The 19,607-nt window shown below is 45.9% G+C and overlaps 1 protein-coding gene across 1 annotated transcript in view; it reads right to left on the reverse strand.

Moving 5' to 3' along the window:
* Nucleotides 1-19,285, reverse strand: part of LOC120064142 (zinc finger E-box-binding homeobox 2-like) — an 82,887-nt gene extending 63,602 nt beyond the window's left edge. Inside the window, exons 1-2 of the mRNA XM_039014509.1 lie at nt 19,142-19,285; nt 17,299-17,455 (exon numbers count right to left, since the gene is read on the reverse strand). Coding sequence (XP_038870437.1) covers nt 17,299-17,371 — 73 coding nt within the window. The 5' untranslated portion in view covers nt 17,372-17,455; nt 19,142-19,285. The remainder of the gene's footprint in view (nt 1-17,298; nt 17,456-19,141) is intronic.
* Between the last annotated feature and the right edge of the window lie 322 nt (nt 19,286-19,607).

A 19,607-nucleotide genomic window follows, 5' to 3' on the forward strand; every position in this document is an offset into this window, starting at 1 on the left:
AAAGGGGCCATGCTGCCTTCATAATACAAACAGGGGCCATGCTGCCTCCATTATACAAACAGGGGCCATTTTGCCTCCATTATACAAACAGGGGCCATGCTGCCTCCATAATACAAACAGGGGCCATGCTGCCTCCATAATACAAACAGGGGCCATGCTGCCTCCATAATACAAAAAGGGGCCATGCTGCCTTCATAATAAAAACAGGGGCCATGCTGCCTTCATAATACAAACAGGGGCCATGCTGCCTCCATAATACGAACAGGGGCCATGCTGCCTCCATAATACAAACAGGGGCCATGCTGCCTCCATAATACAAACAGGGGCCATGCTGCCTCCATTATACAAACAGGGGCCATGCTGCCTCCATAATACAAACAGGGGCCATGCTGCCTCCATAATACAAACAGGGGCCATGCTGCCTCCATAATACAAACAGGGGCCATGCTGCCTCCATAATACAAACAGGGGCCATGCTGCCTCCATAATACAAACAGGGGCCATGCTGCCTCCATAATACAAACAGGGGCCATGCTGCCTCCATAATACAAACAGGGGCCATGCTGCCTCCATTATACAAACAGGGGCCATGCTGCCTCCATAATACAAACAGGGGCCATGCTGCCTCCATAATACAAACAGGGGCCATGCTGCCTCCATTATACAAACAGTGGCCATGCTGCCCCCATAATACAAACAGGGGCCATGCTGCCTTCATAATACAAACAGGGGCCATGCTGCCTCCATTATACAAACAGGGGCCATGCTGCCTCCATTATACAAACAGGGGGTGCATTAAGCGGCGCGCTCATTTGCGAGGAGGACGGCTGAGAAGGTGCCACACATGAATATTTCATTAAGTCTAATTGCGCAGGATCACTCCTTTATGGTAAAACCAGAGAGATGGCAAGTCATTAGGAATGCAGTCGTCTGTACTGTAAAACTCCAAACATTAAGATGCCCTGTGATTTTGTCTGCTTAGACGGTACGATAAGAAGACGTGCCGTCTGGATGAGTGGCACACACCTCGCAGTGCCAAGTCTCTTTGGTACAGTATACAACAATACACCAGCTATCTCAGTGATGGAAGAACCACATCGGTTGGATCACGCCTGAAATGACACATAGAATTAAAGACGTCTGATCTGAAACTGTCACGCAACTGGCCTTTTTACAAATCTTTTAACTCACTTCTGAAGACAGAGTTCCCCAACCATACTACAATCCAACCCCACAGCAGGGAGAAAAAAGTGCTCACATTTCCTTCAAATAAAACTGTATGTGTCCTCTTCGACAGGAATGTCAGTTCCAATACCCCTGAGTGGGGGGACTAACACTAGGAAGGGGATCATTTAGCTGTGGAATAGAAAGACAGGACACCCTCTGAGATAGGACACAAGCAGCCCACGCCTGAGGTTGTGACTGAGCAGATCAGATTGAGGATCTATTGGGAGGGAGGGAGGACTGGCTCGGAAGTCAGCAGTCAGCATCATCGCGGTGGCTGAGGCCCAGCTCAGGCCTGGCTTCCATGAGCACTGCACATCCTCATTACTTTAATTGCTAGATCTGTGACCAGGAAGTTGTGTCCTTTCATCCCTGACTGGAACCCCTGCTGATGTACCCTCAGGAGCATTACGGACGATCCAATAGGAGGACAGGACAGTGAATTGGTAGTGTTAACCTAACGCTGCAGAGAGAGAGAACCCCTGCATGGGAAACAAAGGATGTCTCCAAACCAACCAGGACAGATTCCAAAACAAGAGAGGGGATCGGAAACAAGGGACGAGAACAGGAGGCGCTGGCTGGGGCCTGTCTGGCTGGGGCCTGTCTGGCTGGGGCCTGTCTGGCTGGGGGATGAGGATGGAAGAAGCAGGATGGAGAATGGGTGCTGTCACCATGACTAATCCCATCACCCTGTTGGTTGTGTTTGTCACCTGGGAGGTGTCTGGGTGACATTTGGTAGTGACAGCACCGGGAACAGCTACGGCTCAGAGGAGCCTGGGCCCCAGTCAGAACCTATTAGAGGACCAATTTTACCTCTCCAGATGTCTCTTTAGCCACCTCATTGTCACAGCACTACAAACTAGCAACCGTGCCCAAAAGCTGATCATCAAGGGAATTAAAGTACATGGTGTTGCTGTTTTTTTTGTCCCGGTAGCTTCATGTAAATGGCCAGATCTGTCTGGGTGGTGAGGTTTCACATCCACACTATTCATGCCGGGTTATAGGTTCAGCGAATGATTATAAAGCAACACTAATGCAATTCCAGTGACGGCAGTATTTGAGATCTTTCGGTTGCTATACAGATGTCGGATCTCAATTTGATCATCCTGTTGCTTTCCTGCAATGCAAGACATTTAAAACTTGTTGAGTATTTGAGGTTTTAAAAGGCCTCTGAAGTTTGTAATATCCTCTTTGAAATTTCAGTCTTGATTTTCCCTTATGAGAAATGTATCAACCCCTTTCCAAAAACTGACCATTAATTCTAATCCACATAATTGTTCACATTTCCTGTTGCTGCAGGATTATTTTCCTGCTGTAGAAAACTGGCAGTAGAGGTCCTAAAGCATACTGATCTAGTTCAGATGAGGGCTAACAGAACAGGACTAACAGAAGAGGACTAACAGAAGAGGGCTAACAGAAGAGGGCTAACAGAAGAGGACTAACAGAAGAGGGCTAACAGAAGAGGACTAACAGAAGAGAGGGACTGCAGACATCCAGAGACTAATCTCCAAAGAACAGTACTATTACTTCTACACGGAACAGTAGATCTCTATTACTTCTACATGGAACAGTATATCTCTATTACTTCTACATGGAACAGTATATCTCTATTACTTCTACATGGAACAGTAGATCTCTATTACTTCTACATGGAACAGTAGATCTCTATTACTTCTACATGGAACAGTAGATCTCTATTACTTCTACATGGAACAGTAGATCTATATTACTTCTACACGGAACAGTATATCTCTATTACTTCTACACGGAACAGTAGATCTCTATTACTTCTACATGGAACAGTAGATCTCTATTACTTCTACATGGAACAGTAGATCTCTATTACTTCTACATGGAACAGTAGATCTCTATTACTTCTACATGGAACAGTATAGCTCTATTACTTCTACATGGAACAGTATATCTCTATTACTTCTACATGGAACAGTATATCTCTATTACTTCTACATGGAACAGTATATCTCTATTACATCTACATGGAACAGTATATCTCTATTACTTCTACATGGAACAGTATATCTCTATTACTTCTACATGGAACAGTAGATCTCTATTACTTCTACATGGAACAGTATATCTCTATTACTTCTACATGGAACAGTAGATCTCTATTACTTCTACATGGAACAGTAGATCTCTATTACTTCTACATGGAACAGTATATCTCTATTACTTCTACATGGAACAGTATATCTCTATTACTTCTACATGGAACAGTAGATCTCTATTACTTCTACATAGTAGTACCGACGATGTGCCAACTTCTGTCTGTAGTGTCCGAACCATTTGGGCTACAAACTAATATGACCCCACTATGGAAAGATGAGACTCTCACGAACACGATGGTGTTCCGTTTCCCTCTACGACTCGTCTGAAGGTCACCGGGTACCGGACTCGTCTGAAGGTCACCGGGTATAACCGGTACCGGTAAAAAAAAATTATGGAAGTATGGAGGTAGTTTTATGTGTTCAAAACTCAAAAATATTTCCTGAGCATTCTTATATCTCCTAGATATAGGACAGACACTTTAAAACTTTATTCCTTATTTGACATTTTTGGACTGTCTGTTTTGCCATTTATGAATGTGTTATTGAATGTGTTTCTATGGGATATAGTAGTAAAAGACTAATTCAATATTTAATCAAATAATACCTACATGGGTCCTAAAATTCAAAATCAAATATATAAATGATCCATGATATGACCATCTTACAACAAGTAAGTCCTGGTTGTATAGATCAGACTGGAACACTCGCTGACTGACAAAAAGAGCTCTCTGTGGGAGTGATTCACTCATACCCGAAAGGTCATGACACCTTAATCCACCGATCCGTTATTGATTGTTCCATGTGTGTGTGACCTTGCCCTGGGCACCACACCACACAAATCAAGCCCACATATCCATGTTAAGGGATGGCCCATAGGTGTGTGTGCAAATGTTGTGATCTGGCTCAACCATGTTCAGTCAAAATATATACAGCCCTCGCTTAGAGACCACCTTATGCTCACTTTATGACTCATAATAGTGATAACATGCCAAAGAAAGATCAAGGAACACTAGAATGAATTAACATGACACAATATCCAAGAATATATTTTCTGACAGAAAATTAATTCCAACAAACAACTTCTAAAGCTGCTCAATTTAAAATAACTGAATAGTTTTTGTACTTGTACAGTATGGTTGTCATAAGGTTGTCATACAGAGCCCTGGTCCCCCCCCCCCCCCCCCCCCCCCCACACACACACACCACTAATAGTTGCACTGAACCTTATTCCCATTCGTTATAACTGGGGCTGTTGTTTCGGTAGCCTGCAGTGACATACCTCATTACTGACCTTGGTAAATCCTAGCTGTTTAGGCTAAAGGCGATGTGGCCCCACAAAATGTCACGGGGGTACTCTGTATTCACTCATGAAGAAAATGTGCACATGGTTACAGAGAGAGACATATACAATAACCCATGTCAGTCACCTTGAAATACACACACAGTGCCAGGCACACAAACAACCAGCACAATGTGACTCTTAAGCAGCCATTTGTATCCCTCAACGTTGGTCAGTGCAGTGCAACCCCGTAGTACTAACTTCAGCAGGCAACACTCTCTCTATCACCACCGTTCCAGTCAGCAGCGTGAGGGAGGCGGAGGTGTTCTGAAGCTGTCGAAGCAGGCTCTCTGTTCTGAAGATTTCTGTACTTCTGACACAGTGATGAGTTTTGTTTGCACAGTTAGACGTCTTGGCATTTACAAGCAGGCAGGCAGGGTCCATGCATCTCAGGAAATGTATTAAATAACAGGGTGAGTGAGTGAGTGAGTGAGTGAGTGAGTGAGTGAGTGAGTGAGTGAGTGAGTGAGTGAGTGAGTGAGTGAGTGAGTGAGTGAGTGAGTGAGTGAGTGAGTGAGTGAGTGAGTGAGTGAGTGAGTGAGTGAGTGAGTGAGTGAGTGAGTGAGTGAGTGAGTGAGTGAGTGAGAGTGACTGACTGACTGACTGAGTGACTGAGTGACTGAGTGACTGAGTGAGTGAACGGCAGGCAGGCAGGCTACACAACGAGAGGGGTGGAGGAGGTGTAGTTTTGTTGTGATTTAGTCAAGCAGGACATACAGTAGGGTACAAACACACTGCTCAATAATTCCATAGCTCTCCTCGCGACACACATTTCAATAACATGATCAAAACTCATGTTTAAACAAAAGTATAAAACTGTACAGCCATGCTTAACACCTTGACCTTGGTTATTTGCCCTGTGAATGTATAAATATGAGAGAGTGTATGTTATTGTTTGTGAGTGTATAGCTACATATGTAGGAGACAGCAGTCATTGGGGCCAACTGAAGTCAGAGAAAGAGGTTTGAGCATGAAGCCAGTCAGCCCATCTGTCCCTGTATAAGAAGTGAGGAGGGGGCTGTGGCTGCATAGAAACTTAACACGGCTCGCTCCCCGGGCCACCAGCACACTGGTTAATATAATGGGCCTGCCTCTAACTGGCTGCCTGGTGAAGTATTATCTCTCTTGCACCTCTCTGAGCAAATCCCCTCTTTTTCCCAAAGCACGCCTGTCTCCTCCCCAATGTCCAAAGGTGTTTGGTGAAGTAAATCTGCCTAAATCCCTCACAGCTTGGGCTCGCAAAGGGAGAGAGGGGTGTTGAATGAAGGTGAATAAAGATAATCTCCTTTTCTTAACAAAAAAAAAGAGTTCTGGGGGTGGTGGGAAGGAACAGAGAAATTAGGAATTCATATCACATGGTGCATTTTAAAGTTGCAGCACCCCACCCCATCTCTCTCTCTCTCTCTCTCTCTCTCTCTCTCTCTCTCTCTCTCTCTCTCTCTCTCTCTCTCTCTCTCTCTCTCTCTCTCTCTCTCTCTCTCTCTCTCTCTCTCTCTCTCTCTCTCTCTCTCTCTTTCTCTCTCACTCTCTCTCACTCTCTCTCTCTCTCTCCTTCTCTCTCTTTCTGTCTGCCTCTGTGGATGCGTGATTCCTGACCTCTGAAGCAGGAGAAAAGAGGAGAGGCCTACCACAATGACGTCTGTCTCTCTGGACAGCACTGCAAGACACGTGTTTTGCCTCTGACTTGGGCTTTACGGAAGCTCAAATTGCATGCACTGTATTTGAAATGAACAGATATAGACATAACACACTGTAGGAAGGTAGTTTGTTGTGAGGGGTTGAGGGATGGATGGGGCGGAGTGTGTAATGTTATACAACACACGATGTGACTAGCACATCCAATCCAGAAGGGAAAACAAAAACTAATCACACCTGCCCCCAACTCTGTCATGCTGATTAAAATGGAATCTGAAAAGTCTCAAGCACTCGCAAGATTTATTTTAGAGCCATTAAGCAATCTGTTGCGTTCCCTCCCTCACTCGCCCTACCAACCCTGCTCTCTCTATCCATACCCCTCACCTCTCCCTTTCTCTTTCCCTCTCTAGCCTCTCTCTCACTTTCTCCCTGCTTACCATTCACCTCGCTCCCTCTGTCTCCCTACACCACTCATCCCTCTCTCTCTGTCTCCCTACACCACTCATCCCTCTCTCTCTCTCTGTCTCCCTACACCACTCATCCCCCTCTCTCTCTCTGTCTCCCCAACACACTCATCCCTCTCACTCTATGTCTCCCTACACTACTCATCCCTCTCTCTCTCTCTCTCTGTCTCCCTACACCACTCATCCCTCTCTCTCTGTCTCCCTACACCACTCATCCCTCTCTCTGTCTCTCTGTCTCCCTACACCACTCATCCCCCTCTCTCTGTCTGTCTCCCCAACCCACTCATCCCTCTCACTCTCTGTCTCTCTCCCTATACCACTCTTCCCTCTCTCTCCGTCTCACTACACCACTTATTCCTCACTCTCTGTCTCCCTACACCACTCATCCCTCACTCTCTGTCTCCCTACACCACTCATCCCTCTCTCTCTCTATGGTTCCCTAGAACCACTTATCCCGCTCTCTCTGTCTCCCTACACCCCTCATCCCTCTCTCTGTCTCCCTACACCCCTCATCCCTCTCTCTGTCTCCCTACACCACTCATCCCTCTCTTTCTCCCTCTTACTCCTATTATTCAGCTGTGAATAGTCCAGGAATGGCATCCCGTAACCCTATCTGTCCACCAATAGTGCCCAGCCCTTGGGCGGAGTGAGAAGGAGGCTATATAGGGCACGTAACCAGGGGAGGCCTGACAAACAGCCAAAGACACCTAAGTTATTTCGCTCAGTCACTACCCACTTTCTGTTCCTCTTTTCTATAATCTCTCTTTTTCATTCCCCCTCTCACTCACTCTCACTCAGTCTGCTTTCCATTTTTCTGAGCTCTTTTCATCTCAGGCTTTGGGATGCTGAATGCGAGAGCGGCCTGGCGGCGGTGAAAGGCCTGAATTGTGATTAAGAATGAGGAGAGAGGGAGGGAGGAGGAGAGGAGCTCCTTTTCTTTGTTCTGCCCTCTGGGGTGTTTACTGAGGGGGTGGGGGGGGGGGGGGGATTGGAAGAGGGGACAGAGGGGGGAGGGGAGGGAGTGCATAAGACATGGCGGAGCAGATATGAAAGGCATTCAGGTCAGCGCTGATGTGAGCAAGAGTGGTAATCATACCAAAGGCGTTCTGAAGGACCACCGTAGCAGTACCAAAGAGCTCCAGGACAGAAGGTGTGTGTCTGTGTGTGTGTGTATTTGTGTGTGAATGCGTAGACGTGAACACATATGAGTGTGCTCATATTATACCATTAGCCATAATAAGCTGGCAGACTGTTACGCGGAGTGGAACAGGGGAACCCAAGAGCAGACTCAGACGAGGAGACTGGGATGAAGTAACCAAGGTATTTATTAAAACACAGGGGGAAGATGGAGTGCAGGCCAGGGGAAGCTCGTGTGGGTTGCAGGAAACCAGGTGCGGAGGCTGGGGCTAGAGAGAGAGGGGTTGGGACAGGGTAAGCAGGTCCGGAGGGGAATCCAAGAGAATAGTAGAGTGGGGCATCCAGGACAGAGTAGCAGGATGACAAGACGTGGAACTGGAGACAGGGACCAGAGTCAGAGCGGGCGGAACTGTAGCGGAGAGGAAAACAGCGTCAGGCAAGGAACACAGGCACAACAGGATAACAGGATCTAACAGTAATAAACGGCTAGAAGCGTAGGCTGACTGAGCAGAGATTATGATCTGACAGCATGGAAGTGGCAGGGTTGAGTATTTGTAGAGGTCTTGATTATGGAACAGGTTGCAGCTGGTAGGGATCTGCTCTTACTCCAGCACACCTGTCTCCGCCCACAAAATCACACAGAGAGAGAGAGAGGGAGAGGGTACTGGGGGAGTGGCGGCAGGTCAAGTAGACACAGGATGAGCAATAGAGGGCATGGCAGGAGCAGATGTAACAGTACCCAATCCCTCTACGGGCACCCAACCAGGCTTATCTGGGTGTGAGGTATAGAAATCACGTAAGAGGGAGCGGTCCAGAATGTGACGGCGGGGCACCCAACAGTGCTCCTCAGGCCCGTATCCTTCCCAGTCCATCAGGTACTGCCAGCCGCGACCCCGACGGCGCACATCCAAAAGTCGCCGGACGGTATAGGCAGGATGGTCATAGATGAGCCGAGGGGGTGGAGGAGCCGCTGCAGCAGGAGACTGGGGACTGGAGCAGACAGGTTTAATCAGGGATACATGAAAGGTAGGATGGATCCTGATAGAGGCTGGGAGTTTCAGGCGCACAGCAGAGGGGTTAATGACATGGTCAATTTCAAAGGGACCAATGAATCGGGGGGAAAGTTTCTTCGATCCCACTTTCAATGGCAGGTCCTTCGATGAGATCCATACCTTTTGACCTGGGTGTAGACTGGAGCTGAGGCCCAGCGACGTTTGGCTTGGGACTGGGTCCTGTGAGAGGCACGAAAAAGGGCAGCCCGGGCCTTCCTCCAGGTACAGTGACAACGGCGCAGATGGTCTTGGACAGAGGGAACCGCAACCTCTTGGGCGGGGAACAAGGGGGATTGGTAACTCAGAGCACACTTGAAGGGTGACATACCTGACGAGGCGTTGGTGAGGGAGTTGTGGGCATTTTCAACCCAGGGTAGCTGAGCACTCCAGGAGGAAGGGTTAGCAGAAGTCATGCAGCGTAGGGCAGTCTCCATCTCTTGGTTGGTCCGTTCGGTCTGGGGGTGAAATCCAGAAGAAAGACTGACATTGATACCAAGAGCTGAACAGAAGGATCTCCATACCTGGGAGGTAAACTGGGGTCCTCTGTCGGAAACGATGTCAGTGGGAATTTGCATGCAGACAAAACACATGGGATACTAACAGGTCCGCAGTGTCCCTGGAGGACAGGAGCTTGGAGAGGGGAATGAAGTTAGCCACTTTGGAAAACCTGTCAATAACGTTGAGGATGACAGAGTTACCGTTAGATGGGGGAGGGCCCGTGACGATGTCCAGAGCTATGTGTGACCAGGGGCGACTCGGTATGGGAAGAGGGCGAAGCAGACCGGAAGTGGGTTTAGTGGAGGTTTTATTCCGGGCACAAACCGAACAGGCTGAGACAAACTCCCGGACATCTCACTCCATGGTGGGCCACCAAAAGCGCTGACGCAGGAAGGCAAGGGTCCAGTTCATACCAGGGTGACAGGTGAGGTGGGTAGAATGGCCCCACTGAAGAACATCAGAGCAAACACAATCTGGAACAAACAGAGCATTACTGGGATTGTTACCTGGGTCAGGCTGGTTCTGCTGAGCCTGGCGGATACGGGACTCGATCTCCCAGGCGACAGCGGCAACGATGCAGGTGGATGGCACAATGGCTCCTGGCTCGGTACCCGTGTTGTCGGTGGTGAACTGGTGAGAGAGGGCATCAAGCTTGGTATTCTTCAAACCGGGGCTATAAGTGAGTGTGAAATTGAATCTACCGAAGAACAAGGCCCAGTTGGCTTTCCGGGAGTTCAGACGTTAGGCAATCTGTATGTAGGACAGGTTTTTATGGTCAGTCCACACGATGTAGGGGGGTACAGAGCCCTCCAGCCAATGACGCCATTCTTCATGAGCCAGCTTAACTGCCAGGAGTTCCCGGGTTCCGATGTCAAAATTCCTCTCTGCAGGTGAGAGCTTACGGGAAAAGAATGCACATGGGTGGACCTTCTGATCAGAGGGGGAACGTTGAGACAGAACAGCACCTATCCCGGTGTCAGAGGTGTCAAGCTCCACAATGAACTGGAGTTCTGGGTCGGGCTGAGTAAGGACCGGAGCGGAGGTGAAGCGAAGCTTGAGTTCCAGGAATGCTGCCTCTGCCTCAGGAGTCCAGTGGAACGGAGTGGAGGTGGAGGTGAGAGTGGTGAGAGGTGCTGCCAGATGGCTGTAGTTGCGGATGAAACGTCTGTAAAAATGTGCAAACCCCAGGAAACGCTGTAGCTGCTTCAGGTTGGAGGGCGCAGGCCAATCTTTGACTGCCATGACCTTGGTGGGGTCCATACGTAACTTTCCCTGTGCAATAATATAACCCAGGAAAGACACTGAGGCAGCATGGAACTCACATTCTTCAGCTTTAACTTCTCTAGGGTAGGGGGCAGCATTCGGAATTTTGGATGAAATGCATGCCCAAATTAAACTGCCTGCTTCTCGGGCCCAGAAGATATAATATGCATATAACTGGTAGATTTGGATCGAAAACACTCTGAAGTTTCCAAAACTGTTAAAATAGTGTCTGTGAGTATAACAGAACTGATTTGGCAGGCGAAAACCTGAGAAAAATTCTTCAGGAAGTAGTTTTTTGTGGGGGTTTGTAGTTTTCTATTCAATGCCATTACAGTATCCATTGACTTAGGACTCAAATTGCAGTTTCTATGCCTTCCACTAGATGTCATCAGTCTTTAGAAATTGTTTCAGGCTTGTATTCTGAAAAATGAAGAAGTAAGAGCAGTCTCAATGAGTCGACCCTAAAGTGTCACAGAGCTTTTTCATGCGCAAGACGAACAAGTGCGTTTCTTGTTTACCTTTAAAATTGACGACGTTATTGTCCGGTTTAAATATTATTGATTATTTAGGCTAAAAACAACCTGAGGTTTGAATATAAACATCGTTTGACATGTTTCTATGAACTTTACGGATACAATTTGGATTTTTTTGTCTTCCTGTTTTGACTGCGTTTGAGCCTGTGGATTACTGAAGAAAACGCGCGAATAAAACTGAGGTTTTTGGATATAAAGAGACTTTATTGAACAAAAGGAACATTTATTGACTAAATTAATGTCTGCTGAGTGCAACCATATGAAGATCATCAAAGGTAAGGGATTAATTTTATCTCTATTTCTGACTTGTGTAACTGTTCTACTTGGCTGGTTACTGTTTGTAATGAATTGTCTAGTGGGCTATGTTCTCAAATAATCGTAAGGTATGCTTTCGCCGTAAAGCATTTTTTAAATCTGACACCGTGGTTGGATTCACAAGAAGTTCATCTTTAAACCTATGTAAAATATGTTTTGTTTTCTGAATTTTTATAATGAGTATTTCTGTATTTGAATTTGGCGACCAGCAGTTTCACTGGCTGTTGAAGAGGTGGGACGCTAACGTCTCACGTACCCAAGAGAGGTTAACAGAAAGCTTATTCTCCAACAGCCGTTAAGAACTTGGCCCATGTGTTGGGGGGTCCTTGAAAAAAATCAGGATGTCATCTAAATAGACAAAAACAAAGCATCCAATCACATCCCTCAGCACATCATTGACTAAGTTCTGGAAAACAGCAGGGGCATTAGTAAGACCAAAAGGCATGACCAAATATTCAAACTGACCAAGTGGTGTGTTGAATGCAGTCTTCCACTCGTCCCCCTCTCTTAAGCGAACAAGGTGGTAGGCATTCCAGAGGTCAAATTTGGTTAACACCGTGGCACCATGGAGGGGAGAAAAAGCAGAGCTGATGAGTGGCAAGGGGTACTTGTTCTTTACTGTGATATTATTCAGCCCACGAAGACTATGCACGGCCTCAGTGACCCATCCTTCTTCACAAAGAAAAACTCAGCACCCACCGGGGAGGAAGATGGCTTGATAAGTACTGCAGCTAGAGAATCCTGGATGTACCTCTCCACAGCCTCTTGCTCGGGGCGAGAGAGGTTAAACAACCGGCTACTGGGGAGAGGAGCTCCAGGCTGAAGTTCAATGGTGCAGTCGTACAGCCGATGAGGCGGCAGCGTACGATGCTTGCTGAACACAGAAGCTAGATCGTGATAATGGGGAGGAACTGATGACAAGTCTGGAGGTTCTGGAATGACCTTGGGCACAGACAAGGCAGAGGGGATGGTAGAATGTAGACAATTAGAGTGACAAAATGAACTCCAAGTGGTTACCTTTCAGGCGGTCCAGTCAATCTGTGGGTTGTGTAGCTTTAACCATGGATGGCCAAGAACCAGGGGAGAGTAAGGACAGTCGATTATGTGGAAACTGATCTTTTCCTGGTGATTTCCAGAGAGACGTAGGATGACAGGGACGGTTCTCACAGACACGGGCGAGGAGCTTTCCATTGAGAGCGTTAGCATAGAGCGGTGAATCGAGTGGGACAGTGTCCAGGCCCAACTGGGTATTGACACCTCAGTCCAGGAAGCTCTTGTCGGTGCCCGAATCGATGAGAACAGACAGAGGAAAAGCCTGGCTCTGCCACACAAGATTGCCTTCAAGCAGGGGTCTGGGGGAAGATGGGCAGGCGATTTGGCTAAACAGTATATCCCCCACTACTGCCGAGCCCCCTCTTTTGCTGGATGCAGGGAACAAGTGAAGACAAAGTGACCAACCTGGCCACAGTATAGGCAGATCCTAGCGCTGATTCGTCATTGCCTCTCCTCTGGAGAGAGACGGGCCCGGCCGAGCTGCATGTGTTCAGGATCTGGAATAGCCTTGGAATGGGATGCAGTCGGAGAAGGAGGACAAGGCACTGAAGCAGATGTTATGGTGCATGCAACCCTACCTACCCTCTCCCTCCGACGCTCACGGAGACAGTTGTTGATGTGGATAGCGAGAGAGATGAGTTCATGAAGTCCATCAGGCTCATCCCTGGACACCAACTAGTCATTGAGGGTCTCCGTGAGCGCATTCTGAAATGCTCCCTGAAGGTCCTCCTCATTCCAGCTGCTCTCATCAGCGAGGGCGCGAAACTCACATGCCATCTCAACAACACTATAGGGGCATTGACGGAGGGACAGGAGTCGTTTAGCGGCATCATTACCGCAGACCGGGTGGTCAAAGACTTTCTTCATTATCTCCATGGCTCTGGAGTAGGAGTAGCAGATGGGGGACTGTCTCTCTCACACTGTCGTGAGCCAGGAGAGTGCTGCTCCATGGAGGCAGCAAATCAGAAAGGAAATCTTGGCCTGTTCGCTAGCATAAGAATAGGGCTGTTGCTCAAATAGTAGTAAGCATTGTACCAAAACGGCTCTGCAAGCTCCGAGGTTGCCATCGTAACGGATTCGGAACGGCTCCCGGAGCGGAGAAGAATGACTTGGAACTGGTGGTGAGCTCTGGGCAAAGAGTATGCCCTGTAGGTCAGACAGGCTCTGTGAAAACTCATTGATGTGCTCCAGAAGGGTCTTTAGGGCTTGGTCATGTTGCTTGAGCAGGGTACCTTGGCCAGCGAGGGTTTGGTGGAGAGTATCAGAGTCTGCTGGGTTCATCTCTTTGGCCAGATCGTACTGTTACGCAGAGTGCAACAGGGGAACCCAAGAGAAGACTCAGACGAGGAGACTGGGATGAAGTAACCAAGTTATTTATTAAAACACAGGGGGGAAGATGGAGTGCAGGCCAGCGGAAGCTCGGGTGGGTTGCAGGAAACCAGGTGCGGAGGCTGAGACTGGAGCGAGAGGGGTTGGGACAGGGTAAGCAGGTCTGGAGGGGAATCCAAGGGAGTAGTAGAGTGGGGAATCCAGGACAGAGTAGAAGGATGACGAGACGTGGAACTGGAGACAGGGACCAGAGTCAGAGCGGGCGGAACTGTAGCGGAGTGGAAAACAGCGTCAGGCAAGGATAAGAGGCACAACAGGATAACAGGATCTAACAGTAACAAACGGCTAGAAGCGTAGGCTGACTGAGCAGAGATTACGATCTGGCAGCTTGGAAGTGGCAGGGCTGAGTATTTGTAGAGGTCTTGATTATGGAACAGGTTGCAGCTGGTGGGGATCTGCTCTGACTCCAGCACACCTGTCTCCGCCCACACAATCACACACACACAGAGGGAGAGGGAGAAAGTACTGGGGGAGTGGCGGCAGGTCAAGGAGACACAGGATGAGCAGTAGAGGGTGTTTCGGGAGCAGATGTAACACGGACACATGTCTCCAGCAGCAAGAACAATGGCATGTTTGTGAGAAATGTAGCATGAATGGTACAGCAGGCACCCTGACACTGCTCACTGCTGATGATAGGAGCACACTTCCATTGAAACCCCATTGTCTTGAGACAGTTATGGACCCACTAGCATACTGGCCATGACAGCCATGCCTTCATTTGAATGTTGTGATAATCCTGAGATGAACCCATATATTAAATGTCTTATAACTCTGACTATATAAGGGTTGCAAGACAATAACAAGACACTGCTGGTGCCTAGGCTCTTCTGATTTAATCGAACATGTCCAGTTTATTACGTGTTTGATCAGTCTTATTTATATTTACCTCACACACTTTAGTACACCAATTGTGGCTTTGAAAGCAAAAATAGTGAAATAAAATAATAATAATTAATAAAATTAAAATATATAATAATAATGAAAGAAAGAGTATTTTAAGGCGAGGTTAATGGAGCGCTTTTGACAGCTGCGTTCACACAACTGAACGACCCCTCACAGCTGGATGTGACGTATCACGGAGGGGGGGGGGGGGGGGCTGCGAACTGCAACAAAGTTGTGCAGGCTGAGCATATCGAGTTGCACAGGGCCTAATGTGACCTCCGATTGGGACCAGGGAGTCACGGAGTTAAGATGAGGTGGGGGGGGGGGGGGGCAAACATCCCAAGAAGAGAAGTATAGGCCTAACCACAAGGTACTGTAGGTCTGTATGCAACAAGCCATACGGACAATTTGTAGGCCTACTCTATAAATAGTGAATTTCATTTACATAATAAATCGCATATTTCGAATATGAGGATTATGGAGAAACAAATAAACACAGATATCAACAGTTCTGGTTCTGCGTTCCTCTGCGATAATAAAATGCACGTGGTCCTCCAGACCTTATATAGCAGATATCCCTATGGGAATACTGCATCGGAGTGAAAGTTGTCCACAAGCAAAAAAGGATATTCAGACTGGCAAAAGTTCTAGTTCACAAGCAAAGGTATTTCGTAGTAGACTTTCAGTCTGAATGACTATATCCATTCTGAATAACACATATTTACACCAGACCACAACTGAGGGGACACATGTTTTTCTGTTGTTGCCTTATTAACCCTACCATTAATGTCTTGCATCGACAGTATGCCTAGATGCATATTTTCAGGCAAATACAAGCGAAAAATAACAAATTGCATATTAAAATATAGACCTAGGAGGCTATGCAATTCTCCCACAGGGAAGAAGGAATCCGTTTAAATGGGGGATGGAAACAAACATTTCCACATTAAAATGATCAATAATAAAAGTGGCCACCTGGGACAAACAACAGTAGCAGCAGTCCTCCGTTATAGCCTCTGACAAAACAATATTGTCAACATTATTTTTCTCTTCATTTTTGCCCACATTGACATTGGCTGAATGGTCTTAAAAATTTAAACAAAACCATTGCAATTCGAAAAATCACTTCTCATCTTGGTTTTTATAAAAAAACGATGTGCGGTTAAAAGGAGCTGCAATACTTCCGTATCATCTGTATTGCTCAGAAACGTGCTCGACAGCAGTAAAGATCCTGAACAACATACTGAGTTCACTGAATCAATAAACAAATAAAAACTAGTAAACAAAATAAGTCGAATGAAAATGTTTGATATTAAAAAAAACTATATAATTTAAATGCAAAGATTGTTTCAAAAATACACGTTTAGCTACAATAGTGCTATCAAACAAAATGAAAATTAAACAAACTACTGTGACATCAGTTTTACATCAAACATGTAATACCATGGGATATTAAAGTAACAAGAAAAAACAAGTCAGTTCAACATTGACATGAATTAAATATAACTTTGCATAACACACATGGCTGAGGCGTCAAAAGGGATGCCCCCTCGTAAAATCCCTATCACTCCCAACACAACTCCTACACAAAAGTCAGGAGTTTTCTATATATCCTCTAAACGTTGTAGGTTAACACATAACTCAAGTAACGTTTCAGAAATACCAGAAATGCACTCGGATACTTTTGGTCAGTCTGTGAGCTTGCCTATACGAGGTGTGTTGTGTTTAGTGCTGTAGCCTTTGTGCAGCACCAGATCCGAACAAAAACGGACACATTCAGAAACTGTGTCCTATTGTCATGGCCATTTTAAGACCTTTAACTCCGAGTTGACAGACTATATATAATAACTAAGACGTGGTAAAGGTCTTTAAAGGCACCAAGTCACTTATGAATGGCAATTATAGCACAACACTTCACAATACCCACAACACAACACAATTCACACGACAATGAAACTGTGTTGAATAATCGTGAGGCACATTTACGTCACAATCACACAAAAGTTACCAAAGCAATTCAGTTTCTACCTAATCCACAGGTTTTTCCGATTTATCCAATTCATAGGAGAAGCGCTATAGGCCTACCCAAATAACGGTTTTCCTGCCTGCTAGAAAGTAGCACTCTCTCGCTGAACCGCATTCGAGCCTCATTCTGACATCCCTTTCTTACACAGTCCGCTCGAGACTTTGATGGTTTACTTTAACGCTCATAATCTCATTCAAAAGGTAAACATGAAAATGCTTTTCATAGTGATTAAGTTCAAAACTACAACAAAATGTAGTGTACTTTTACCCAACCACCCCATTCTCAGTGCCTACACTGAATATGAACTATAATCGAACTGTGAAAGGCGACAAGGCGCGGGAGGTCCCGCAAATTACTGCTGGCAAAACTTACAAATGTTCCCAAACATTCATTTTATTTAACTTAAAACATGTTCTTACCGTTCTTTCTCTGTGGGTTGGACTGTTTTCGCCTCTTACACCGGGGACCCTCTGCCATGATCTCCTGCTTCATTGATAAGAGTTTAGGCTAGATCAGATGGCTTACAGTCCGCATGGGTTCCTTCAGTCAGCAGCACAGGCAGGCTCCGGTTGATATCTAATAACCAAACAAAACGGCGACAAATGTTGGGACAAGATGACTGTATGGATCCCGTTCAACCAAAGGGGCACGAAATAAAACGTTTTAATTCACTCTAAAGTCTTCAACGAAACTCCATATGGGTTAAAGTCCAGGAGAGGGAGTTTGAACAAGACCGTACTGCGTCCGCCGTCGCCTGGTCTTTTGATGTGTCTCCTAATCGGGCAGATTGTCAATGAATCGGAGCAGAAGGAGGAGGAGGACGGACAGGCAGACACATTCAATAGCTTACAAGGATGACTGAAAGAAAGCAAGGCATACATTTCCAATAATGTCGATTATTGTATGAAACCTCAAATTAAAAGGTGGATGTTTCTGTGCAAGTTTCTAATTTAACTTATACATCAACTTCTGAGACTTGTTGATGTCTTTGATATTGAAGGTTTGTTATGGCTGTCCCTACTGTCAGTCTTAGGCAACTTTGCTGTCATCATCAAATGTATCACACTCGAGAAACATTGATTCAGTTTTAATCTATAACAAAATATATTAATAGGCCACAGCCTACTATCTGAAATCCTTTTTTTCGTCTGTCTCAATCAAGTTAAGCAAAGTGTTCGATTCAACTAAATAGTCTCGTCTCAAATCCTGTCAGTCATTTCGAGTATATTTTAAATTTTTCCAAACTGTGTTTATGAGTGTATCTGCGAAAGACCTAATCATTTTGATAGACTATACACATGATGTAAGGATGTTGGACACATTCACCAAGAAAAAAAACGTGTCAAATGTTGCAATATGTGGGGAAATAGACTAACTTCCCCTTTATAGTAATGATATGTTCAAATGTATTTAATCTACCATTCAAACTGATTGGTAAAAATTAAAGCAGCATCAGACCCGATTTTAAATGTTGTTTCAAATGTAGGGACGTGGTGTCCGTGGAGTTTGTATTAAAAGGGTAGCGAACCGTAACAGAAGAAAACAAACACAAAAACACTCATAAACATTTACACGACAACAAACGGAAAAGCTTAATATTATACACAGGAAAGTCAATTGAAATAGAATGATAGAAGCATAGCCCAAACGAGGGTCTTCTAGTTTAGAGACTTACATTTGGAAATGTTTGCCACCGAATCATATTGCTTTTTTTTTCACAAGGCTTTGGCATTTGCACAAGCAGTGAACACACACATAGCCTACAACACACACAACAGTGCAGATGTTAGTGGTCACTGCCCAAACCCCAGCTACACATAATATGAGCTGTCCACAAATTTAGAATGTGGATAAAAAACAGTGTCTGTTGATCTGTCTAATAGAAGGCTATACGTAAAATGAACAAATACAATGGATGGCAAACCAACGCGAATAGCCTACGCCCGTTTCTACTCGGACAGCTCAAAAGGAATAGGAACGAATAACATCGAATACAATTTGATTTCCCGGAAAGGATACAGGGAATATAGGAGAGCATCAGACCACAGTTGATGCAGGTAGGCCTATATAGCGCTCTATCCACTGCTGCAGCAGCGCGCACCTTTCTCACCTGAGCAGGTAGGCTGTCCAACTTTGATGATTGCGCAACGGCGCACGGATACCTGAAGTACCTGCATGGCAAATCTACCTCAATCACATAGATATTGACGTTTCATTCACATAAACTGATGTCAAAATAGCAATATGTTAAAATACACGTACCGGTGTCAGTGTGATCCTCTAAACAGCTGGTTGGAAGACAGAACGTCACAGAGAGATGATAAAGGGGTGCGTCGTGGATCCAAAGAAAATAACTGGTAATAAGCCTTGAAAATAGCTTGATGATGAGGGACCGTTATTCCTGATGGGCAGGTTAGGACTGGTCTCTTTCAGCCACTTCACGAAACAGACCTGGGAACGCGCACTGACGGGTTACGCCTCTTCTAATGACATTTTTTCGCTCTTTTTCTTTTCCTGCAATATAGAGGCGCGAGACATCCTTAACACGCCACCTATCTTCACGCGCAGGGATAATTGAGGAGTATGTGTGCGCGTTGTTGTGGAGAGGGAGATCGTGATCAAGTTGTTGTCTCCCATGAGATTGTATTTGATCAGTTGTAGGCTGTGCTTTGAGTCAAATGTGAGAGGAATTACCCACGCATCAGATTTCCAATAGCGACTTCATAAA

This window comes from Salvelinus namaycush, chromosome 19, assembly GCF_016432855.1.
Source record: "Salvelinus namaycush isolate Seneca chromosome 19, SaNama_1.0, whole genome shotgun sequence".
Lineage (NCBI taxonomy): Eukaryota > Metazoa > Chordata > Actinopteri > Salmoniformes > Salmonidae > Salvelinus > Salvelinus namaycush.